Raw genomic sequence first — 26,820 nt, 5'->3', positions numbered from 1 at the left:
GATACATGAGATCTATTACAAGGATCCCTTATGCTGCCTAACCATTTATTGCTACAACCACTCCAAGAGAATTGAAAATTCTTCAAACAGTGGAAGCATTGGGCTGACATATTTCCTAGATGATGCTGGATGTAATCTCTTTTTCTTGTGTCACAGAGTGACCATGGGAGCATCCTGCAGCTTTCACTGTCTTCCCTTCAATGGCTTCCAGGTCATAAGCTGTCATAAGCTCAACCCCATTATTGCATGAAGCTCAAGATTAGGCCCCTAATGGCCTCTGCTGATTTTTTATTTTCTGCTGAATTTTACATGTTGATAAATGGTCTTGTTCCTGTAACAGTGAGTGGCACTGTGAATAGCAAAAATCTTAATGTGAAAAGAATTATGGTTAGTATTCCTGGAATGTGACAAGTTGCTCTCTTTACATGGTGTTGTATATTTTTATGAAGACATATGATGATATATTAATATGTGGTTATCTTTTCCTCTGAAATTATAAGTTTGTGCTTCATGGTGGGGCTGGACATCTTCTTGGGGCTTCTGTGCAGGCAGAAACAATGAGACAAATACACTCGACACTACCTCATTTCCCCAAATCTTCCAATGAGGCCAAAGTCTCACACATCACCCTGATCCTGACCAGTTCCTGTATTTCCTTTCACTGAATGTTCTCAACTGTTTGGATGAGTCTAGTTTCAAATTCAGGCCAGTGGATAGTGAACATCTTTCTGCACATGCTACCATCTTTTCATCCCCTTTGTGCTTATCAGCTGTGACACCAGAGTCCTCCAGTTTTGCTTTCCCTAAATTCATTACAATATGATATCTTCTTTAAGATTTCATTTATTTCATATTGTGATAATATTAAAAGGATGACTGTATGCCAGGTATGGGGCTAAGAATTTGTCATGTCATGTTTAATGAGGGTAGTAATAAAGGTCTAAAATTGAACATTGTATAATAATTTTACAAAGATCACACAATCTACCTTTATTATTATTATTATTTTTTGTGGACAAATTCAGAACACTATAGTAATGTAATAGAGGAAATTTTCTGAGGTTGGAGATATCAGGAAAGTCTATTATTTTCATATGGGTATTTCTTAAAGATTTTATGGCTCATGAATATTCATTAAGGGTATTAATGTATTTTGAAAGCAGAGGTGAGCTTAACTGCATGTGCAAAGGCAAAATTATCTGGAAAGACCCATATTAGGAAGACATGTGCAGCCTTAAGGGATTGAGCAAACATCTGTGTGTTTTGAATGTAGAGAGGTGGGAAGTAGAAGGAAACTTGATAGAAAGGTGGTGTCTAATTCTAGGTAAGCACATAAGAAAAGCCAACAAATGACAGCAGAGTGGAACTGTCAGCATGTCTTTTTTAAATGAACTTATAATTTTTAATTAAATATTTATTTAGCATGTTATCTTTAGTATAACTTAAATGAAAAGTACTGCCAACGAATCTAATGGAAAATGTATTACTCATTTCTACCAATCAGTGTTAGGTAGGTGACTTACAAAAATTTCCCATAGCTCTTTTCAACTTAAAATACCATGAAGGCAACATGCATTGGTGGCTCACACCAATGTGTGAGCTATTTGGGAGGCAGAGATTAGGAGGACCATGGTTCAAAGCCAGCCATGGCAAGACCTTATCTTGGAAAAAAAAAACTTTAATATAAGAAAGGGCTGGCAGGGTGGCTCAAGTGGCACAAGGGCCAGACAAGCATAGGGCCCTGAGTTCAAACCCTAGTATTGCAAAAACAAAACAAAACAAAACAAAAGAAACCCCCAAAAAGCAAACAAAAAAATCCCCAATACTATAGAAACAAAACTGGTTTCAAAAAAATTATACAACTATTTCCTCTAATAAATGAATGCTATTTTTGTGTATATTGATTCAGATTTAATTTTTATTGTCTGAAATTCTCGAGCACTTCATGTAGTTCTTTGTAATTTATATGTGTAGCCTTGGAATTTTATAATCAAATTTTTGTAATGCTTACATGTGTTTATTATACATACATACAGTGTGGGCATTAAACTTGCTTGAGTTCAGAAACATCACATTCTTTGTTCACTGTTCATTTTTTGATAGAAAGTCATACATTTTATAAATGTTCTTTCTTTGCAGTACAAGGAATTGAACTCAGGCTCTTGCTCATGCAAGGCTACACCTGTAGCAAGAAAGGGGAGGCCAGAAAAGAAACAGACAGGCTGAAGACGAAGAGACAGGGGAAGGGGATGGCAAAGCAAAGCGATAAAACTTAAAGAATTGAAACATGAAGGTCACGTAGCACTGGGAAAATGGAATAGCCAATGAAGTCACACGCAGCCACATGTGGGTTGAGCTTTGCTTTTTGCTTCTGTAAACTGCTTGCAAGGGTATATAAGGTGAGACCCCTTTGTTCTTGGGACTCAGCCTTTGGACATGAGTGGGCTGGGTCTGTAATGGCACAATAAATGTTGCTTCCTGCTAATCTGCCTCAGAGACTTGTATCTCAGCTAGCAAACTCCCGCAACATTCCTTGGGGGCTTGCCGGGATTACAGGAGACAGTAAGTTATCACCTCCCTTGCCAATGGGGTGCATCCCCTGGACTGCTGGGAGGAGAGCCCACCAAACACCAATAGACAGCTTGATCCGGAAGGGGGATTCATTCTCCCAGTGAATTGGGGTGAGAGCCTGGAATGAAAAGGAACCCACTGAGGAGAAGGAACCAACTTAGGAGCACCGCTCTTTGTACTGGTAAGAACCCGGGTTCCAATTCAGGCCTGCCTCAGGAGGCAGAAGGGGAGTCTAATCACCTCCCAGAGACTGCTAGTAACTGCCTGTTGGGGTGAAACCATGTCTCTCTGGTTTAAGGTGTGGGGTGGAAGTATTGTGCCATGTGAGAGTGTATAAAAGTACTAGCCTGAGATGCAGCCCAGCTGCGAAGTGAGAGAGGAGTCCTGATCCTTGGTTCCATGGTGAACTCATAAGGTCAAGGGTGAGCCCCAACATGGCCTCCGGTCCTGGGTTTATACAGACTCACTGGGGACAAAGAGTCGCCTAAGTCCCCACTTAGGAGATGAACAAAGTGAGTACTTTTCCAAAACCCCTCCCCCTCTGTGTCTGTCTTGCCATCTGGTAATGGGAGGAGATGGGTGGAAATCAGAGTAAAAACCCTCCTTTCAAATGTATGATTAATAACTTTAAAAAGGATTTAATGGAGACTGGAGTTAACTTCTAACAAGCTAAACATCCTTTGTAAAGTGGATTGGCCTACTTTTGGTGTAGGATGGCCCTGGAAGGGTCACTAGATAAAATTGTGATTAATAAAGTTTATAGAGTAATTGTTAAAAACAAAACAAAATAAAACCCTAACACCCAGGAGAATGGGAAAAGCCAAGAGGCTAAGACTGGTCTTCAAAAACAAGACTCTGTTGTTTATTTAAATACAGGTACCAATTTATTGGGTGGGCTAAGGAAAAGTCAGAGTCTTTCAGTCTTAATGGATAGCTTTGGTGCCCCAGTTTGAACATCTTCACCCCAAATGGGCATCCTGAAGGAGGATTGAGGCTCAGCACTAACTGAGCTCTTACAAAAATTAACACATGAAGGATGGACATAAGATCTGGTCTGACTTAAAAAGAAAAGGAATATTGCAGAAGGGTTGTGAATGTAGAGAGGGGAAAATGGAGGAATGGAAACCAAATTGAGATAAGGTCTTCATGGATGAAGTGAGGAGAGAGAGAGAGGAGAAAAAAGGAAAAAGAGAAAAAGTGAAATGTCATAAAATGTTTGGAGACAATAAAAGGATGAAAGGTTTAATACAATCCTTCAGTTGAGTTTTTATGCTTAAAAATTAAAAGTAAATAGGAAACAATTTAGGATTATTAAAATATGCCAGAAATACTGAACTTGCTGGCACCTTTACTTCTAGGAAGCATAAACAGGGAGACCCTACCTAAAAGGGTGAGAAAAAGAGCAACTTTGACTGTGCTAATAAAAAAACAAAAAACTGTTCCAAAAGGTTGGTGCAGTAAGCTTGGTTGTTATTGAGACAGTCATGAGATGCTTATGTTTCCCTTGCTAATTATGCATCCATCCAATGGTATGCTCACAGTGTGTGTGTATATGTAAACATCTTGAGAACAGTACTTATTATAGAGTCAGTGGAAAAATTATTACTCTGTTCTATTGCTACTTTTAAGAAAACAGTTTATTAAACTTATTTCAATCAGGTCTCACTAAGATGCAGGCAGTCAGGGGTTAACACTCTAGCTCAAACCAGAGGAGAGAGGAAAAAAAAGGGGGGAGGGGCACAACCTGCAACAAAAGTCTTGGAGTTTGGGTAGTTAAAAAAATGGCCTTCCTATGTGTTTCGTTCTGTCATAAATACAATCTGGAATTAAATTCTCTCTTATAATTCATGGGTCTATTAACAAATGACCTTTCTATAAATTGCTTTTCTACAAAAATAATTTCAAGGTTGCTTTCTTTCTTGTTTTTTCATGCAATTGTAAGGCTCTAAGTTAAAAGGTTTCATGAGTTATTTTGAACAAATAACAAAAATATATAAAAGGTATTAAGGATATTATTTTTAAAAAATAAAAGGTTAAAAAAATACTTTTAGACAAAAAAAGGGACAATGACAAGCTCCCCCAGAGGGTACATATTAAATTGTTACAAAGATATAGATGCTTATGTAAGTGATTAAGTTAATTAAAATCTAAGAGTTACATGAAAGGTTTGGTAAGGTCAAAACCAATGTACTGATGTTAAACTAAAACAATTCTCTAAACTCATAACAACAAGGCTATCTTTAAAATATTATACTATTCTTAATAACATTTACAGAAAATTGTCTTAAAAATGGTTTTTGTTTTGTCAGGATAACTGTCAAGAATTTATTAGAACACAAAAAGACAAGAGGCAGCTGAGCACAGGGAGTGTTTTACATTTTCTTATGTAAAACAAAGCCAAAGTACACCCTCCAGTTAGGATAAAAAAAAAAAAAACAAAACTCAAAAAGAAGCACTACACTGGAAGTCAAGACCTCCAATTTTTATTGGACTCAACAGAGTGGAGGTGTTAGTTGTACTCCTTCCACATGTTGGACGGAGGATCTTTTGAATCGTGATCCTCCTGATCTTTGCCTCCTGACTAGTTGGATTACAGTTATGACCCACTGGCACTGGGCCTCAGATCAGTTTCAAGAGAACTATGCCTAAAGAATCTCATTACATTGTGTTTTTGTTTTTAACTAAGAATTAAATTGCGTAAGCATATCCTTATGAGTCAATTCATCAGGAATATATACTGGGACATATATGATCATGAAGTCCAATTTTCTGGAGGATTCTGCTGGGAAAAAAAGATTGACACAAATAAATATGTACTGTATAACTCTGTTTACAAAAGATGGGAGAACAGTGGAAACTGAGGAAGCAGTATGCTAGAAATCAGGATGACTTATTTAGGAGACAGGATGCCAGGAGTCAAGGAAGTTGGATCTTCTTGGGTAACTATAGGTTAAAAGGGAGGATGGGATTCTGATACTGTTTCCTAATTTAGGTTCTGGTCACAGAGATTTGTTAAAACCAACTGTACAACTATAATAAGTGCACTGTATTGTCATAGGTAAAATAAAATTTACCAAATGAGTTCACACTAACAATCCTCATATGGCCACTGATGAGGGAAATGCAACCCTTCCACTTTTCTCTATGCACAACTCCATTTTGTTTGCTGTTCTTGTGCACAGACACTATTGCTTTCAAATTACTAAGGGAATGGAATGTCTTTGGATATTAGTAAGAAATATTAAATGAATAAGCAATGTTGCTCAATGTATTAGACACTATCACTGAGTACATAGGTAAGAGATGTGTTGTGGGAAGGTGTACTCTTGACCTATATTTCAGGGCAGCCTAACCATCCCTTTTTATATTCCACATCATGGCCTTAACTAGCAGCTTTTTTGTCTTGTTCCTTCCTTACTGGACATACAGAGTTACAAAATTGCTTCTAATGCTTTTGTCTCTGTGCCTTTGAATAGCAATAGGAGAATATTTATTTATTAGGTTCAGGCCAAGAGTGTATGTATTTTGTGTCTGAATTACTCTATAGAATATGTGTACCATTTGAGAGCATCTGAAATAATGTTTTTAGCTCCTGGGAGCACTTTGAGCTTCTTGAGTCTGAAATAATATCTCCAAACACCTAAGTGATTAGTTGAACTCAATACCCAACAGAAATTGGAAACAGACTCTTTTAAGCACCTTTCCCTTGCCCTGAGGCTGAGTTCAGCACGTTACAACACGAAGGGTGTTTCCTTATATGTCTCAATTCTCAGAGGTCAAAGTCAAGGCTTTGACTTGGTTAGTGGAGCTGTGGAAACTACATTACCCGGGATGTAATGCGCCAAATGGTGGCCGAGTTGAACCAATGAAAACGAAGGACACGGGCATTTCCGGCACGCTCATCGCGTCTGGCCGGAACTTCCGGCGTCTTCCGCGTGGCGGTCATTTTGGCATTTCTCAGGTTTGTTTATCTGTATAGGCCGTCGGGTGCTGGGTACCCTGCCTCGGGTAACTGGATCGAGACTACGGAAAGCAGCCGTTGTCCCAGCCACACAGGCGGGCCTGAGGCTTGGCGACGCCGCCAGTGGTGTCCGTGTCCCCGTTCCGCCTGCAGAATACGATGGCGGCGGCCGCGCCGAGGGACCCAGCTCAGGTAGGCGCAGCGTCCCCCGGACGTCACCAGAGTCCTGGGTGAGAGAATCCTACAGTCTTGAATCCCCGGTAGTGGGGCGTCCGTGGGTGGAGCCCCCATTCTGACGTCTGTATGCTGCGGTGTGGGACAACGAAAAGTAGAGGGACGGCGGTGCAAATGTTGGAGGGGTGGCTGAGCTGGGGGGCTTCGAAGTCCCGGGGTCCGTCTCGTGTCCGCAGGGGACAGAACACAAGGCAGAGTTGCACCCGAAAATTTGACATTTTTTCTCAGGACATTGGGAGCCGTGGAGAACTGTGAACAGCCAGGAACATGGCCTCAGCTGGGGTTCCAGAAGGTTTCCAGAATTTGCTGAGAGGAAGGACAGTCAGGAAGAGAGATGATAGTTAGGCATGTGTCTGAGTCTTTGACCAAGACCGCACAGCTGGTGAGAAAGCATTGTGGAGGAGGCACAAAGGTTACTGCAACCAGCCACTCCAGGCCACCTGGCTCCCAGCGTCACTGGGTGTTATAGTAGCAGGGAGGTGGACCAGAAGAGAAACAGACAGTCTGAGTTATGATAATGAGGCAGAGGGAAGGAATGGCAAATCTGAGAGATAAAACTTAAAGAATTGAAACATGAAGAAGGTCACATAGAACTAGGGGAATGAAATAGCCTATGAAGTTATGTACAGCCACATGTCATAACTTTGCTAAAACTTCAGTAACCTGCTTGCATAAGTACATAAGGTGAGACCCCTTTGTTCTAGGGGCTCAGCCTTTGGACAGGAGTCAGCTGTGTCTGTGCTGGCACAATAAAACGTTGCTTCCTGCTAAACTGCCTCAGTGTCCTGTATCTCAGCTTGAAATTTCCCGCAACAGCATGAGCCTGTGGAATCTGCTTGTGGTTGCCTGACTTGTACTGCCTTCTTTCTACAGATTCATATGACTTCAGAACCATTTATGGAGCCTAACCTGATAAGTGGAGATTGTTGCTATCCTCCATAGGGAGTCTAGGCTACTGGCGTCCTTGGAATGTTTTCTTACTATTCTACTAGCCTTGGATCTGGGGATCCTGAACTGATACAAAGCCTAGCGTCCTGTGTGCACGTTGAGAGTTATATGAAATTGTAGGCAACCATAAAGTGTGGTGTAGAAGGTTGTTTCAGTTGTAGTTATCAATGTGTGCATATGCCTGGAGGGGAGCCTGGGGTACTTCTTTCTCATTGGAGTAGGTAGCAGTACAGCAGGAGTCAGGCCTGGAATGTCTCCTTAAGAACTTCTCACAGTCTTTTTTTTTTTTTTTTTTTTTAAATGATACTGGAGATTGAACTCAGGGCCTACACCTTGAGCCACTCCACCAGCCCTTTTGTGATGGGTTTTGTCGAGATGGGGTCTTGAGAACTATTTGCCCAGACGGCTTTGAACCGTGATCCTCCTGATCTCTGCCTCCTGATTAGCTAGGGTTACAGGCATAAGCCACCAGTGTCTGGCACTTTGACATTCTATTTGTGAAAGTAACAAATGAGTAGGTTTCATGTGGAGGGTGGAGGTGATCTGACCACTCTCATCAGGCTCCCTTTGGTTGGAGCATGGGAAACAGACTGGATGGAAGATGATAGGAAGTACAGGGAGAAGTTTCGTGAACAGTCAGTATGTGTATGAGAGTAATTGGGCCAGTGTGGTTGCTGTGTATGTGGGAGAAAATGTTGGATTCTGAATCAGATTTTAGATAAGGCTGCCTAAATTTTCTGATTTTAGGGTGAGAGAGAAGATGATATAGAATGAGTCACAGATGACTAGTCAAAAGTTTGATTTTGGGTACTCCATTAACTTAGGTGGCAAGGTCAGGATAGGAGGAATTTCCATGACAGTGTCATGAGTTTTATTTTTGGTTCAGGACTATGAGAATTTTCAGAAAACAGTTCATGAGCAGGTGGAACCATCTGGAGAATTGAGGAGTTTAAGTTGGAGACTTCTCTCAAAGGTAGTGAGCAGTGTGTGGACCAGGATGGAGCTGTGGGACACATTTAGTAGAAGAGAGGTATGGTGGGGTTTTTTTGGCAGTACTGGGGCTTGAACTTAGGGCTTTCATCTTGAGCCACTCCATCAACCCTGTTTTTGTGAAGGGGTTTTTGAGATAGGGTCTCACAAACTATTTGCCTGGGCTAGCTTTGAACCGTGATCCTCTCTGCCTCCTGAGTAGCTAGGATTACAGGTGTGAGCCACTGGCGCCTGGCTGAGAAGTGTGGTTTTGCTTGTAATAATGGCAGTTTGCCCAGGAAGAGGAAGGGATGGTTGAGTTGAGGGCTGGATTTCCTATTTGGGTGCCTGGTTGTGGGAGAAGTATCCATGGAATAGGTGAGGGAATGGTCTGGCATATGACTGAGGCTTCTCAGGGATGGGATGAGAGGACGTGTGATAGATATAGAGATGTAAGAGAAATTCAGACAAAGTCACAGTAGGGTTGGTGCTTATTCATTGCTTTATAGATTCACCATGATTTTATTGTAACCCTTAGTGGGACTTGGGTGTTTTAGTCATGGTGACAGGTTAGCTTAGGCAGTTAATTGGCTGTCTGGGAGACTCACTGGACCTGGGTTAGAGAGCCACTGTGTTGAACCTTGAGTGAGAGGAAGTCTCTGATTGGTTTGTGTGATGCAAGTGCACAGGAGTGGAGGAGAGACATGGGTATCTGAGATCCACAAGTGGTTCTTGGTAGATGATGTTGAAGAAAAGAGCAGGGTCAGGTAGGAGACTTTCATAGCAGAATTGGAGGCTGCCTTGCAGTGGGATCTGCAGGAAGTCTCTAGAATACTGGATCCTATTTGCATTTTCCAAGCACTCTTTGGACCCTATGATCTGAGTAATAAGTAGGCCAAGGAGCTGCTCATAGTGTGGGGCTGTGGCTATAGGAGAGAGGCTGTAAGAGATGTGTGAAAGAAAGTGATATGTACATGAAGAATGTTAATTGATGGCCCTGGGGCCTTTAGGCCATCAGGGTGAAGAGTGAATCCATATTTGGTTATATGTAGGAAGAAGGATCTGGAGAACTGAAGGCCAATTTTCTGAAAATAAGGGAGTGTGACCCAGGTCCAGAGCTTAGATGGTACTTATCTGCCAGCCTACTTGTTGGCAGTATGCATGGCCACAGTCAATAATCAATGATACCATGAAGCTGGGCATAAGTGGCACCCCTGTTTCCCGAGGTGGGGAGTTAGGGAATGATCTGAGCAGAGTTGGGTGGGTATGTGAACTTAGAGTCCTCAGGAGGAGGATGTACACAAAATGAACTTTCCTCATCATGCAGGGTTGTGTGACCTTTAGCAATAACCTTATTTTTTGGCATTACTGGGGTTCAAACTCGGGCAAGCACTCTATCACTTGAGGCATACTCCCAGCCTGATCTTGTGGGAATACAGCCATATGAGAAAGGTGTGATTCAGAGTGCTGTGTGCAGAGTGAGTATGAACTGATAACACTGGGGAGATTTGGAGTCATAAGGATAAGGGTAAGCCCATGTTGCTTGGGTCCTGGAAGTAGGATTGGGGAGACCTCCAGGGTGGAACAGGTTGCCATCCTTTCCCCTCTCTGTGGCCACTTCTCTCCTTAACCAGTGCTTGTGACAGCCACCACATTGACAAATGTGTCTATATATTCATCTGCCTTTGTTGTCATGGAACTTCACAGTTTCCGTGGTACCAGGCTGGGTATGGCCTCTGAGATGAGGAGTTGGGGAAGGGTGGTGAGCAGAGGGTGAATGTTGAAGCAAGAGGAAAACTTGGGTTCTCCTTAGAAGAGAAACTGATAATGGAATGAACTATTCCCATTATGGCAGGGTGTAACCTTTGAGGATGTGGCCGTTTACTTCTCCCAGGAAGAGTGGGGGCTCCTTGATGAGGCACAGAGAATCCTGTACTGCAACGTGATGCTGGAGAACTCTGAACTTGTGGCATCCCTGGGTAAGGTCATTGCATCCCTCCGTGTCCTGAGTTTTCTCTGTCTGTCCAGTCATGTCCCCACTTCCCCCACAGAGGCGGTTGCCTCTGTCTAGATAGTCTTACTGTTAGCCTCATGGATCTCATCTTGAATGCTTTTTTCCCTATAGGGGAGACTGCCCAGATCCACAATAGCCTGTGCCCCAGTTCCTGCCTCCTTCTTTAGTTGCCATTTCCTTATGGATATCTGTGTGAAGAACTGCAGGCATTGTCATGATCACTTTTATGTGAAGAGCCTCCTTTTTGAGTGTTCTTTGTAATGTTTTGTTTTCTATATACTGTCGTGTGCTAAGTTGGTGAGCCAGTGCTGGTCACTTATCTGTCCTTGCTTTCTTTATGACTTGCATCATTCATGTCCCATGTGATTGCATAATGAGGGCTGCAGTGAGAGTCCTGGTTGCTTTACAAAGTGGACATGGCAAGATGGTCTCAGAGGAGACCTGCCCTGGTAAGAGACTGCTGGGGAAGGATGTGACATCAGAACTGCGTTCATGTTGTACAAGGAACCTGCAGTGTTTCCAACAGTGTTTTAGTGAAAGGTCGCCCTGCTTTCCCATCCTTGTTACTTTGCCAACTGTGATTTCATCTGTGCCTTCTCTTGTTTGGCTCCTTTTACCTTTATGACCTTTGTACATCACTTGTTCTTCTTCACTGCTTGCTCTGCTTTGTTCTCCAGTTTTGACTCACTTTACAAAGCATGCACACATCCTTTAAAAATTGCCCTTATCACCAGTTACTTAGTGTAATTTGGACTTTTTTGGGATTGGGCACAGTGACCTTCTATACTGCATAGACATTTCCTTAGTAGACAAGATGCTGCTGAAAGCTGTTGGCAGAGAAACAAGTTGGAAGCCCTCCTTTTTCCTTTGCTGCAGCTTTCCTTGTGTTCTTTGTCTGGTGTGGTCTCTCCAGTAATTTTTACTTTTTTTTTTTTTTGGTGGTATTGAAGTTTGAACTCTAGGCTTCTTACTTGCTAGGCAGGCATTCTCCTGCTTGAGCCGTACTTCCAACTGTTTTTGCTCTGGTTATTTTGGAGATAGGGTTTTGTTTTTTGCACAGGCTGAGCTGGAATATGATCATCCTTTTTAAGCATCCCACTGTTGCTGGGGTGACAGGTATGTGCCACCATACCCAGCTTTTTTCTTTTGAGATGGGTCTCACAAACATTTTTGCCCAGACTGGCCTGGAACCTCAATCCTTCTGCTCTTAGCCTCCTGTGTGGCTTGGGATGACAGGCACTGCCACTGCACCCAGCTATTGGTTGAGATTTGGGTCTTGTGAACTTTTTGCCTAAACTGGCCTTGAACTGTGATCCTCCTGGTCTCAGGTTCCCAACTAGCTAGGAGTACAAGCATGAGCCACCAGCACCCAGCTCCATGTTGTAATTTTAAAACACCCAGCATTTCAAAGCGGCTCCTTCAACTTTTCCCCAGCTCCCTGTTCTCAGAACTGTCCTATGGTCTCTCATTTTTTAAAAATATTTTGCAGCAAGGTTTTGATATGTAGCCCAGGCTGGCTGGCCTTGAACTTTCCTCCTGCCTCAGCCTCCTGAGTGCTGGAATTACAGGCATGTGCCATTGTGCCCTCTTGGATTGCTTCTTGTATCTCTCACACCTTTGTAGGCTTTTCCTTCTGTGGGATATCAACATTCAGTTCATCAGCATTTCCCTGATTTCAGGTTACTGTCCTGGGACTGAGGATGATGTGATTACTTCCGAACACAGTGTACCTATAGAAGGAGTGCCATGGCTCAGGATTTCTAAGGCAAGTCTCTCTATCCAAGAGCCTCAACTCTGTGAGATGCATGTCCCAGCCTGGGGAGATGTTTTGCATCAGGGTAAAGTCCAGTCCACATCCTCTGTGCAGAAATTGGGCAGCACAAGCACGAGAGGCTTCTATTTCAGTGCAAACCTTCATCAGCTCCAGAAGCATTACAGTGGAGAAAAGCCCTGGGAAAACTCACTTGTGACAAGCTTCAGATTCCTTGTGTTGGCAAAGCCTTTCACTTGTGGGGAGGATGGGGAGGACTTCTTAGCCACTGTGGGCTTCCTTCAGCAGCATGCCACTTGCAATGGTGAACATCCAGTAAGTAGCAGTAGCAAATGTGGAGAAGTGTTTTGGAGTAGACAGAGACATAACAAGGTGGGTGAATGTAGAAAAGCTTCCAGTTACCAGCACACACTTGTTCAACATCCGAGTATCTGCCCTGAAGGGCTTTATGAGCAGAGCAAATGTGACAAAACCATCACCTGCAAGTGCACACTTGTTCAGCATCAGGGCATTCAAATGACACATGAGTGTAGTGAACATTGGAAATCCTTTAGCAAAAATTGTCACCTTGCACACAAGAGAATTTGCACTGGAGAACGGCATTGTGAATGTAGTGAACATGAGAAAGCCGTTACCCACAAATCTGAACTCTTTCACTATCGTAGACATCACAGTGAAGCGGTGCATTACGAGTGTGGGGAATGTAGTAAATCCTTTACCTGTAAGTCCAACCTCATTGGACACCAGAGAGTTCACACTGGAGAAAGGCCTTATGAGTGTAGTGAGTGTGGGAAATCCTTTAGACAAAGCTCTGTCCTCTTTCAACACCAGAGAGTTCACACTGGAGAAAAGCCTTATGAGTGTGGTGAATGTGGGAAATCCTTTAGACAAAGCTCTATCCTCTTCCGACACCAGAGAGTTCACACTGGAGAAAGACCTTATGAGTGCTGCGAATGTGGGAAATCCTTTATACAAATCTTCAATCTCACTCGACACAGAAGAGTTCACACTGGAGAGATGCCTTATCCGTGCACTGATTGTGGGAAAGCCTTTAGCTGCAAATCTGAACTCGTTCAACACAAGAGAATTCACACTGGAGAAAGGCCTTATGAGTGCAGTGAATGTGGGAAATTCTTTAGACAGTTTTCTAACCTCATTCGACATCGGAGAGTTCACACTGGAGCAAAGCCTTATAAATGCAGTGAATGTGAGAAATCATTTAGCCGCAAATTTGTCCTCATTCAACACCAGAGAATTCACACTGGAGAAAGGCCTTATAAGTGTGGGGAATGTGGCAAGTCCTTTATTCGAAATTCTGACCTCATTCAACACCAGAGAGTTCATACTGGCGCAAGACCTTATGAGTGTGGTGAGTGTGGGAAGTCCTTTAGACGACACTCTAGCCTCATTCAACACCGGAGAGCTCACACTGGACAGAGGCCTTATGAGTGTGGTGAATGCGGGAAATCCTTTAGCCAAAATGCTAGCCTTATTGAACACCAGCGAGTCCACACTGGAGAAAGACCTTATGAGTGCAATGACTGTGGGAAATCGTTTAGCAAAAGGTCTAATTTACTTCAACACCAGAGAGGTCACACTGGAGACAGGCCTTTTGAATGCAGTGAATGTGGGAAATCTTTCACCCACAAATCTGACCTCATTCAGCACCAAAGAGTCCACACTGGAGAAAGGCCTTATGAATGCAGAGAGTGTGAGAAGTCCTTTACCTGCAAATCTAGCCTCATTCGACATGAGAGAGTTCACAATTAAAGGCCTTCTGTGTGGCGATGTGCTATTCCATTATTCAGCATAACAGCACTGAAGGAGACTGGGAGCCTCTAAATTTAAACATTTGAACTTCCACAGAGGGGGGTTCTTCATAAATTTCAGGTATGTGGGGAGCATTGAGGGAGACTGAAGTTTCTGACTTGCCCAAGGCCATAGCCTGATTTATGCCACTGCCAGTTTCTGTGGCAGAAGCCATTCCTCCTTTACCACCTGATAGGTTCACCTTATGTATGTGACTTACTGCCCCCACCATGGTCAGAGAAGCAAATTTCCTTTCTCTCCTCTATTTTCTTGGGGAAAAATTTCAATAGCCTCAACTTATGGGGGCTCCTCATTTTCTTGTATTTGTATATAGGGCATGGGCCTTACTCATTGGTCCGGAGGACTTGATCCGAGTTTGCTGTCAACCTGGTAAGATGGTCTTGTTCAGTGGCATTTTTGTAGCATCATGCTTGTAATGAATTTTTCCAGGTTTAAATTCACCAACCCAGAAATTACTTGTTGCACATTGCTTTGATTCATCTTTCTGTAAAGGTCATTTTATTCATGTGCTTTTAATCTTGATGGGTCTGATCATCATATAGAGTGACTTGTAATCAGACTAGTGATGTTGCTGTGAAGAGTGAACTGATTTTGTGGAGATCCCCAACTTGTGTGTTTCAGATGGCTGAAAATATTTCTCTGCAGAATATTTTAAATTTCCATTGCTGTCAGAAGCTTCAAGGGTAAGCCTGCAGGGATTTGTGTTTTTAACTTGTGCTGGGTGCTAGGATTTTTGTGAGGTCAGAGGTTGTTGTGAAGAGGAGAGTTGTGATAATACCAGGTGCTCTGTAAACCGCATATATTTATTCACTTCCACAAGGGATGTCAAAGAATTCCTAGCACTCTGGACAGTAGTCTCTTCTGCAGGTCTTGCAGTGGAGACATTTCCCATGATATACAGAGCCATGTAGTATAGTGTCATTTGTAACTGGGACAGAAACTGTTAATAGAGAGGCAAGGAGATTAGTAAATTAGATAGAATGTGTCTCTTTGTGTGTGTGTGTGTGTGTGTGTGTGTGTGTGTGTATGTGTGACTGAGGTTTGAACTCAGGGCCTCACGCTTGTTCTCCCCCTCCCCCCCAGCCTTTTTTATGTTGGGTTTATGAGATAGGGTCTTGCTTTTGTTGTCCATACTGGCCTTGAACCACAGTCCTAATCTCTGCTTTGCCCAGCCTGGAACGTGCCTCTTCTAAAAGTTCATTCACAAATGTTCCAGTGATGATGGCTGTGTAAAGAAATTCTGAGGATCTCCGTAGCTATTTCCTTTGCCTGTAGTTTTATTAAATGCCAGAAAGGTTTTATGTGTTCCTGTATCCTTTCTGGTCTGTTCACCCATTGGCCAATGCTGTGTTGGTAGGGAAACAAGAATAGAAAGGGGATTCTGTAGTCTAGGGACATAGCTTTTGTGACCCAGCCAGCATTCCGTTTGACTCAGATGGCAGCAGCTCTTATTGCTTGTCAGTATTTATCATAACTGAAGCAAAGTTGCCCCTCTCAGGGTCTGAGGAAAGAGATGGTGATTCCATATCTGGTTGATAACCTGGTTTCCAAGAAAAGCAGGACATCTAGACTTATTATTTTGAGCCACTTTTTAAAGCTTCATTAAGTATTGTTTGTATAATTAACATTCCAGTTGGAACATGGCATGGTAGCACAAGCCTGTATTCCTAGCTGTTAAGGAGGCTGAAGCAGAAGGATTACTTAAGCCCAGGAGTTTGAGGCTAGCCTGGGCAACATGGCAAGACCTCAGCTCAAAAAAATTATATAATTCAGTAAAGCTTTACAATCATGAAATGTATGTTTATCTCTTACCCTTTAATAATCTCTCTCTACATTTGCCAGCTCTCTCATTGATATCTTTTGTAATAAATTGGTTTGCATTTTCTAGAATCTTAAATGATTGTTGTCACAATGTGAATGTGTGCATGAATATGTTGTATAATTATTTTGAGATAACAGTGATGCTTATGTGAAAGTTCTTACTGTTACTGAATAGCATTCTGTTCTGTGAGTAAACCACTATTTGTTTATCCATTCATTTATTTAGGGATATTTTTGTTATTTATAGATTTTGTATAGTACAAATAAAGCTTTGAATATTTCAACTTTATATTGGTATGCATTTATTTGCCTTGTATTAATAACTCAAGTCGTAAAACTAAACTTGTAACATAGGTGAATGTTTTAAGAACATTTAGAAAATACTAAACTGATTTAAGTGGTTGTTCCCTGTTGCATTTCCACCAACAGTGTGAAAGTTCCAGTTCCTCTACTTTGACCAATCTTTTTAATTTAAGCTCATTTAATAAGTGTGTAGTGGGTCTCACTGTAGTCCTTGGATTTCCCTAAGAATTTGTGATACTGAGTGTTTTTCATGCATTTCTTTGCCATCTGCACATCTCTGATAAAATGTCTTTTTCTGTGTTCATGTTTTTTTTCCTGTTTTGATGAATCCATTGTTTTAACAAATAAAGAGAGCAACAACAAAGATACATATACTAGAATCTCACTCATTCTTCAGTGAAAATGATTAACTTCTTTTGCCAATACAGAACAACTGTTTTTGAATACCAGAGTTCTTTTGAATTCCTCATTTTTTTTTTGCTTTGTGCATAATGGAATGCCCACATAGACCATGCACTTGCAGGTTTAATCTGCATTTTTAGCATATCCTCTATCATCATAAGTTTAAACATTCAGTAATACATTAAATCAAGCTTAGGTTTGTAGTCTTTGCAAATTTTCTTGAGTAAATTCTCTATTGGGGTCAATTTTCAGTTGCTAAGATGTCACTGAACATGGAAGTTGAAAGAGTTTGTAGTAACAAACCATTATATTCTATTTCCAATACTGCCAGAGCACTTGAAAAATAATCTCAATATAGATAATCAAACAGTGATTAGAAATGATTAGATTTTATATATTTGTCTTTAAAACAGCTTGCAATATGAGTCACTTAGAGTATATGTATTTAAAGCAATGTTTGATGTCTTCATACATGCTTACATTCCTTATACCAAATATTTTCCCCACTCTTTCAGTTAATCCTTTTCAACATACAAATTTACCAATAAAAGAACCAACTATTGTGACATTTATAGTGGCTAGTTCCAACATACTCATACTTGGGAAAGATTGTTATTAACCTGTATTTTGTCATTTATCATTTCACGGTCATTCTTGTTTATTCTGTCCTCATGAACATTAGAATTTTTTGTTATAATCCTAGATTCTTCATTTCATCCATAATCCCTTTCAGAGTGCATTTTAAAATTTCTGGGATCTTTGCTAACCCTGATCACTCAAATACACAGAGCAGACATATGTCTATAAAAGTAAAGGCTAAATGCTTTATGTATAGTGCTGAGTTTTTTTTTTATCAGCTGCTACTATTTAAGGCTGACTTTTGATTGTAAGCAGAGTACAAAATAAATTTGTATTACTTGTATTAGGTATGCCTTTGGATCTGTTAACCTATACATGTTGCTTACTTAAAAAATGTTTCTCTGTGGTAAAGGTGTTAAGCCACTTGCCCATTAGAACTGCCGTCATTCTTTTTTTGTGTATGTGGTAGTTCTGGGGTTTGAGCTCAGAGCTTTGTGCTCATAAGTTAGGAGTTCTGCCATTTGAGCCATTACCACCCCCACTGCTCCCAGCCTTTTTTGCTCTGGTTGTTTTGTACATAAGGTCTTGCCTTTTGCCTAGGTTGGCCTGGAGCCCTGATCTTCCTATTTCAACTTGTGTATTTTTGATTGTTCAGGAGAATGACCATTTTTCCTTATATTCGTTGATTTTAATACTGGTTTTTGGAAAAGTAACCTCATACTTTCCCTCACTTTTATATTGATGCCTGTATAATGGCATTAAATTATGAAAAGATAAATGTAAATATGCAAGATTGTTAGGGATGCTCAACTTTAGTAGTTTTCCTAAGGATTGTGTACTTTGGATTTGAGAGCTGGTTCTTGCAGTTGTTTTGTAATGTTTTTGTGTATAAAATTATTGATCCTGCTTGAGATACATTGGGAATTTTGAAGTTGTGAACTAATGTGTTTTTTTGCTTGGTCTCAGCAAATGTGTTATTTCTTGTGTATTACTTCTGCCACATTCTGTCTGTGACTTGTGAACTCCAGTTCATTTTATAGTATGCTTTGCTCTTCTATATTCTGTATGCATTCACACTCATTCTCTGAAATTTTTACCTCTAAATTTCTATATTCTGGATATCTTCTGATTTACATTTCATTTATGATTTCTTCAGGCCATTTCAACTTATATTTTAAATCTTGGCCCATATAGGGATGAAGGTTAGTTTCCATTTTGGAGATTATAATTCATATAGTTTTGAAGAGCTAGGATTTCTACCATACTGGAACCAGTTTAAATTTAAGAGCTAAAGTTTGTATTCAGTCCGTATCACAGTTCTGAAAATGGTTTCTTATTAATGATGTTGTATCTCCTCATGAGCTTCCTAAAAGATCCTCAGATGTCTTGTTATCTTCATATGAAGTACAGTAATATGAAATTTGCTAAGTTCTCAGATCATAGGCAGATGTTTTCTATCTGAATGAAAGGTATTGGAATGTGAACATTTATTACTTTGCCTATAAGACTTGAGATTATTAAAACAGATGGTAGATTTTCTCTATAGAAAATACGTATGGTTCTTAAAAATATTTCTCTCAGAAAAAGAAGCAGAGGTTATTAAAAGGAAAGGCAATTCATTTGTTGCTTAGAGGACAATATATCTACGGTTTTCAGGTACAAAGTTTTGACATTTCACATGAGAGGTTTATCTGATTTTTTGGATGTTTATCTAATTCTTGACTCTCATCATTCAGCTTCTGCTCTTTCAGTTTTCCCACCCATAGGTTTTTACATCTTTCAGTGGTGTTCCTTTATTGAAACACTGGTGGGTGGTGTGTTGGTGGTGGGGTGTGTGGGGGGAGAGAGAGACAGAGAGAGGAAGATGATGGTATAAGGAAAGAGGACATAGTTGACTTCTGTGGAAGAAAATGATGTTCTGTAAGACATGAAATGCTTAAATAAGTGACAAGACTGGGAAGAAATTTGAAGGCCAACCTTAGTAGTTTGCAAAAAAGGAAGAAAAATGAGAATGGGCATAACGGTAATTAACTTGAGGCACCAAAATGTTTCACTGAAATTTTTGAGTACAAAATCCCATGCATTTGTGTTCAGAATGCATGTCATGCACGTGGATGACTGTAAACCTGTTTTTTTTGTCTTGAGTGTGAGTTATTTGTGATGGAGAGAGTTTTGATAAAGCTCCTCTGAATAGCCTGTGAAGTTTAAATCTTGTCCAGCATTTTTATGCCATTAACTTGCTCCAGAGCTTCACTCTTCCCTTGAATACCAACTACAGGAGTCTCTAGCCTCTAGAATTCACAGAATCATCCAGTGGAATGGTTCTTGGTTTCCTTGCCCTGTTTTGTGCTGTTTTTGCTCCTTGACTGGTAAATATGACCAGTATTCCCTTGTAGTACCAACTAGCAATAATCGCCATTTGGTAACTCTGTGTTCAGTCTTTAGCTTTTGGTGGTACTGGGGTTTGAGCTCAGGGCCTAGTGCTTGCTAGGCAGTTGGCTCTACCACTTCAGCCATGCCTCCAGCACTTTTTGTTTTAGTTATTTTTTAGATAGGGTCTCATGCTTTTTGCCTTGTACAAACCGCAGAATGCAATCTTCCTACCTGTGCTTTCCACATATCAGACTGCAGGCACGCACCACCACTCTTGGCTTGTTTGTTGAGATGGCCCTCTAACTTTTTGCATGGGCTGGCCTCAAATCATGATCCTTTTAATCTCTACCTCCCAAGTAGCTGGAATTACAGGTATGCACCACTATGCCTGCCCCCCTGTATTCAGTCTTGATAATATTTGCTTTTCCCCTCTACTATGGATTTGCATTTACAACCCATTGATCATAACTTCCCTATCATGTTAGATCACCCCTAACATGATCGCTTATTCCACTATACTTTGAGTTTGTATATTTCCACCATTTCTTCATCTGTATAACTATTTTAACTGTTATCCATTTTGTTATTATAGTCCACATTTTGACAGTACAGTGGGATCAGATACATGCTCAATTATTGCTGACTTTTTTTCTTTGCATACCTTCCTCCACACACGTTCCTCACTGTAGCCCCCTTCTCTGTACTTCTTGTTCCTCTGTGTTATGGTTTGAATGTTTGTCGTCTCCAAAACTTAAGTTGGAATTTAATTTCTAATATGAGTTATTTGGAGGTAGAACTTTAAAAGGTACAAGTGGAGTGCATGAGTTCTCTGCCCTCATGAATGGGTTCATGCTCTCATCTTGAGATTGGGCTGGTGATAAATTCTTTTGAGTTCTCCTTCCCTTTTCCAGCTCATTCTTTCCTTCTCTCTGTCAAGTGCCCATTAGCCATATGATGTTTTCTGTCATAATTGTGATGCAGCAGGAAGGCCATGACTACATGCGGCCCCTTACTCTTGGATTTCTCAGCCTCCATCAGTTTAAGCCAAAATAACTTGGGTTATTTATGACTTGCCCAATCTGTGGTATTATGTTTTAGCAGCAGAAAATGGACCAAATAAACAGATTATGAAATTTGTTTGTAGACTCCCATTTGTCTTTGTGATCATGTTGTGGGAAATGGCGAGGGAAACAGTCACCGAGACCACTTTGCAAGAAGCAGGAACTTTATTATGCTAGCAGACTCAGGGGAGATAATTTCTCAAAGCCCTGATCCTTGATCTATGTCAGGAGATAGGTTATATACTCTGGGAGGGTTATGGAACGAGGGAGTTTTTTCAGTATATGGGCCAGTTATAGGAAAACAAGTTGGTTGCAGAATTTGGCCCCCATTCCCTTACAGAATGTGGGTACTGTTACAGGAAACCTTGCAGGGCTAGTTGGGGGTGTGCAATATTGCAGAGCTAGCAGAAAGCTTCTTGCAGACTCAGAGTGAGGAAACCAAGGTAAATTCCAGACATAGAGTAAATCCCAGGAAAATGGCCAAGCTGGCTCCAGCAGTCAGAAGTCTTTTCATATTTATTTACAATTCTCATTGCTGTTTAATAAGATGAATTCTTATATATAACAGTGTGTATCTTGGCGTCTTGCAGTACCTCATGGAAATTTCTACAAGAAACAGGATGTAAATGCAATACTTTTAATCATTATTTTCATTCTAATTTTGCGTATATATTGATATTTTAAAAATTTATTTTAACATACATAAAACAGCATTGCACATAGTTTTATATTTTAATGACATTATTTAAATTTTTCATTAATTGTACAAAATAATGAGCTTAATCATGATATTTTCATACTCTCATACACTGTGTACTTTAACCATATTCATCCCCTGTTATCCTTGTTGCCCCCTTCCTCCTCCCTTTGGTACCATCCCTCTAAATGAACCCCCCTCTGCTTTCATGTTTTTAAAAAATGTCTAGATATCCTGCATATGAGAGAAAACGTGATACTTGTTTGTCTGACTCTGACTTATTTCACTTAACATGATGATCTGCAGTTCCATCCATTTTCCTGAAATGTTATAATTTCATTGTTCTTTATGGCTGGCAAATACTCCGTTGTGTACATGAACCACATTTTACTTATGCATTCATTTGTTGATGGGCACCTAGGCTGATTCCATTACTTGGCTGTTGTGAATAGTGTCACAATAAATATAGGTGTACACATATCCATTTATGTGCTAATTTTGATTCTTTTGGGTGTATATCTTGAGTAGTACAGCTGTATCATATAGTTCTATTTTTGCTTTTTTGAGGAACCTTCATGCTGATTTCCATAGTGTCTGCACTAATTTATATTCTATTTTGTCTTCATCCTTGCCAGCATTTGTTGTTTTCTTGATGACAGCCATTCTGACTAGGGTGAGATGTTGTCTCAATGTAGTTTTTTTCTTTTCTGATGGTGCTGGGGTTTGAACGCAGGGCTTCACGCTTGCTAGGCAGGTGCTCTACCACTTGAACCAGTACGCCAGCACTATGTAGTTCTGACTTGCATTTCCTTTATGGTTTAAGGATGCTGAACATTTTTTCATGTACTAGACATTTGTACTTCTTTTGAGAACTGTTCAGTTTATTAGCCCATTTATTGATTGGATTATTTGTTTTCAGTTTTTTTGAGTTCTTTATATATTCTGGATATTAATTCCTTGTCAGATGAATAACTGAGGAAGGTTTTCTCCCATTTTGTAAGCTGTCTGTTCACTCTGGTAATTGTTTCCTTTGCTGTGAGAAGCCTTGCAGTCGCATTTGTCAATACTTGTTTTTGTTTGAGCTGTTGGAGTCCTCTTTAGGAAGTCATTGGCTATATCTGCATCTTCAAGTGTTTTCCCTAAGTTTTTCTCTTTGAAAGTTGTTTCAAAGTATCAGGTCTTACTTTAAGGAGAATTGCAGTGGAATTTAAATTGATTTGTGTACAGGGTGAGAGATAGGGATCTAGTTTCAGTCTTTTACATGTAGATACCCAATTTCCCCAGCACCATTTGTTGAAGAGGCTTTCTTTTCTCTCATGCATGTTTTTGGCATCTTTGTTGTGAATCAGATGACAGTACCTATGTGTCCTTATTTCTAGTTCCTCTTTTATTTCTTGGTATACATGTATGGCATGTAATTTCTGTACAGCTTATATATTACTGTTCATTCAGCCATGTGGTAGAGATGCATCCTCTGTGTGATCTACTTACCATTCTACATAGTATGGTACACACAGGTTTTCACATGTCTTTAAATAGGGATGATTTTCTCAGGAACCTGCTTGCAGTGGAATTATTTGGTAATAATTCTATGTATTTTTGAGGTGTAGATACATTGTTTATTATGAGTACCATTCCCCATATCCTGTTTACAAAGTATACCACAGCACTTAAACTTTACATTCAGGTTGCTCATCAGTTTATTTTGATAATGTTTGCCTGATGAAACTGAGCAATTTTCCTTGTACTTAATTCCCATTATGGTTGTTTTGTGACTTCTCTGATCTAAGTGTACTCTCCTGTTTTCTGAGCTGTTTTGAGAGATATTTATGGTTGGTCTTGCAGCTGAACAAATCTGGAGACACTGTTATTGTTTTTTTTTTTTTTGTCTTCTCTATGGTATCTTTTGTCATACAATGCAGTTGGATGTTTATGGCATGTAAAGGGACATGTGATCCTGGTTTGGATCTTGAACTATAGTACTTTGTTTTCTTATGCCATAAATGACCTTAGTGGTAATTTTGGCAAAATTTGAATAGTGCCTCTGGATTAGATAGTGATACGGTGTAAAATTAATGCCCTGGGTTGAACATTGTAACACACTTTTCTAATATATGGTTGGTGTTAAGAAATGTGCAGTAAATTATTTGGTATGACATATATGATTTAAGCAGTACAGAAACTATTTCAATAAATCATGGATCTGTATAAAAGTATTTTGCAATACTGTGTGGTAATTTTGCAATTTTTCTGTAAGCTTGGCATTTTCTCAATCTATCACATGATTTAAATACAACATTTATCAAAAACAACCCTAACAAGAAAAGAGTAGAATTGCAACCTGCTGCACGTGGAGAAATTGCTTCTAATTTAGCGGAAATATTTACTAACTATGCAACTGAAAAAACATAAATAAATACAAAACACCCACAAACATGCAGACACAAACAACTTACAACTAACTGTTGTGAGCTAGAAATATGGGCAGGTATTTGATAGTTTAAGAAAATAAATAGTTGGATGGTGAAAATATAAGGTCCTTATCCAACTTCATCACTTTAAGGAAGACACATAATACAACAATAACAGTTCTGGTATTGTGATGTTACCAAGGCCATATAAATCAATGAAGATCTTTAGACATTGCTGTTGGAAGTGTAAATTATTGTGGGCATTTTAGAAAAGAGTTTTGCTTTACCTTGAGAAAGACATACCACAATACCCAGAGATTCTGTTTTTACATTTCTATGTTCAGATTGCATGCGTGCTTGCATCTGGATCCATTTAGAAGGGAGCTCAGAAAAACCTTCACGATAGCCCCAAATAGAACCCATCAGCTGTCCATATACATTGTTTCATGTAATGGAGTTCTCTAGAACATGAAAATGAATTTCAGCTATATGTAAAACATAAATGAATTTTCATGTTGTTTTTTCTTTTTTTGGTGGCACTGGGGTTTGAACTCAGGGCCTCACACATGCTTGGTAGGTGCTGTTACTGCTTGAGCCACTCCATCATCAGCCCATGAGTGAATATTTTATGAAATGTTGCTTGAAATAGGGAGACACAAAAAGCTTGATGGCATCTCCCTCTTTCCCCAGAATGCTGCTTTTCCTCAGAATTATGAAATCTCACTGGACACTAAATGTTGGAGAAAGGCCTTCAGGTTGCCTCAATCCAGATAAGCATGTGCATCTGCTTTCTTAGCATTGGCCTTCTGTGCTTTCTGTGTCCTTTCCTGAGACATCCTGTGCATGCCAAAGACAAATAGAAAAATTTTCCTTCCAATTACTCCTAATTGCCTCTTTGGATTTGCTCATGAAGTTTTTATTTGTATTGACAGATAATTGGGGCAAAGGCATTTTAAAGTTATTCTAAATCCCTAATGTAGATGGTGTCATGGATCTGTTTGACTTGAAAATCACTGGTGTGTTGGGAAAGGGGACCAGGGAATCAAATCTCTAAGTTAGGGATTAGTGCGTCATCTTAATTGCAGGGCAGACTGAATGTATCTGTTGTGGTATCACAGAATACACAGATGAGTGTCTTTTCCTTTCATATCAAGACACAGATAACCAGAAAGTTGAGATACAGATTGGGAAAGGGAATGTGACTGTTTCTGGTTTTGAAAGGGAGACCTTGGAAAGATTTTCTCATGAAGTGGAATCTGTTTCTTGTTAAGGGCAGAATATTTCTGTGTCCACTTTACCCCATCCTGGGCAAACCCAGTTCCTTCCACAAGCTTCTAAAGACTCTTCTTTATATAACCTGTCTTAAGCCTGAATTCTCCTTTTATTCTTTTCTTTATCTTATTCTCTTTCCTCTTGTCTTGATTAAAAGGTAACAGTTAAACTCATGCACATAAGTGGATTTTCACATAACTATTTCTCGTAATTTTTAAATTATACAAACCCTATCAAGAAGTAACAGGTCTTATAAAACTGAACAGGAAAATGTGTATGTTTAGGAACATGGAGCATCTGTGTGTAGGATCCTCTTTCTATTTCTTAAAACCTGGTCTTTCTATGTAGCCCAGGTTGAGCTAAAATTTGTTATCCTCCTGCCTAAGTCTCCCAAGTGCTGAGATTATAGGTGTGTGCCACCATGCCTAGCTCTTCTTTCTTTTTGGACTCTGCATGAGAATTGATGTAAAAATATGTTTGTATGAAAATTTCCTTCTGTGAAAAATCTTTTAGGAACAAATAAATTTCCTCCCCTTTTAGGTTGAGGGATATCAGGAGAGGATTCAGTTACAGTTGCTCCTAGACACACAGTAACTCAAGACTCTGAAAATAATTATCCACTGAAATGCAGATGGAGAAGTGATCATTGACTAATCATCATTCCTAGAGTGCTCCGAATCTAAGGAGTTTTAGCAGATGAGCTCAGAATTCTAGAAGGAAAGTGAGGGAAGGTTCTCGTCATACATATCAAAACTGAAAGGCAAAAAAGCCTTGCCCCAAATCCTGCCCATCAGTGGCACCTCAGAAGTTGTTCTAAGGGGAAGGAACATAGGAAGGGAAGGCCAGAATCGGAGCTCATCATGGCCTGGGCTGAGTGAGGAGGACTGCACATTGGGCACAGCAGCAGGGCCTTCCTGGAATGCCTGCTCTGAAGGTGTTTTCCTCCTCTGTGAGTAGTGTTCCCTTTCAAACACTATTTATCCAACTCTCTTGATATCAGGGCTCAGAACTTTTTTTCAAGGATAACAAAATAAGCCTTTATTAGAACTTTGTTGGGATTGTTGTCTTTAATGTTAATCTAATTACAGTTATATTAGATAAAGTCCTTTTCAATTTGTGGTCAAGAATTATGTCACTTTTCTCCCATATTGATGAAGACTGTAATACTGTGCCAGCTATCTCAGAATCTGAATTTTCCTAAATTTAGAGTTTATTTTCTCACTTTATGGCATCCCATTTCCCATTTTTGGATGAATTACTTCTCATTCTCTATGTATCAAGGAAATAATAAATATAACCTTTATCATAAAATATAACTCATTTGTACTTTGTGTTCTAAAACCGTGTCTGTAACCTTAGCAATCTTATTTTCTAGAATTGTGCCACCTCCTGACATTTTTAATCTGGTCTAACCTGGTTCACATTCTCTTGCTTCTCCCTCTCTTACTTCATGTTGGTGTGTTGTGTTAAATCTCTTACTTTACCTTATGCATTTGCTTATTATCTTCCTAATTCATTGTCACCCCTAATTACAGCTGTGTATTAAATGAGTGTGTGGTCCTGTTCTAAACTCCCATGAGTGGAAACACGGTAGAATGAAGAA

General features: G+C 40.0%; 2 protein-coding genes across 2 annotated transcripts in view; one reads left to right on the top strand and one right to left on the bottom strand.

The window, feature by feature from the left end:
• The window catches only part of LOC141410430 (uncharacterized), a 589,957-nt gene that overhangs the window by 355,137 nt on the left and 208,000 nt on the right, over nucleotides 1-26,820 (bottom strand). The window lies entirely within an intron of this gene.
• LOC109674163 (uncharacterized) lies at nucleotides 6,586-16,403 on the top strand. Its single transcript, XM_020151215.2, has 3 exons — nucleotides 6,586-6,724; nucleotides 10,539-10,662; nucleotides 12,377-16,403. Exons 1-3 carry the CDS (start codon nucleotides 6,692-6,694, stop codon nucleotides 14,236-14,238), a joined length of 2,019 nt encoding a protein of 672 aa, XP_020006804.1. The 5' UTR covers nucleotides 6,586-6,691; the 3' UTR covers nucleotides 14,239-16,403.

This window comes from Castor canadensis, chromosome 16 (genome assembly GCF_047511655.1).
Source record: "Castor canadensis chromosome 16, mCasCan1.hap1v2, whole genome shotgun sequence".
Taxonomy (NCBI): domain Eukaryota; kingdom Metazoa; phylum Chordata; class Mammalia; order Rodentia; family Castoridae; genus Castor; species Castor canadensis.
This window is presented reverse-complemented; position numbering and strand designations above follow the sequence as displayed.

What these genes read in the sequence shown, in the direction of transcription:
- LOC109674163 (XM_020151215.2), top strand. Translation starts at nt 6,692, where the DNA reads ATGGCGGCGGCCGCGCCGAGGGACCCAGCTCAG. An exon ending in CGCCGAGGGACCCAGCTCAG is followed by an intron (nt 6,725 to 10,538) that starts GTAGGCGCAGCG and finishes CCATTATGGCAG; the next exon opens with GGTGTAACCTTTGAGGATGT. An exon ending in TGAACTTGTGGCATCCCTGG is followed by an intron (nt 10,663 to 12,376) that starts GTAAGGTCATTG and finishes CCCTGATTTCAG; the next exon opens with GTTACTGTCCTGGGACTGAG.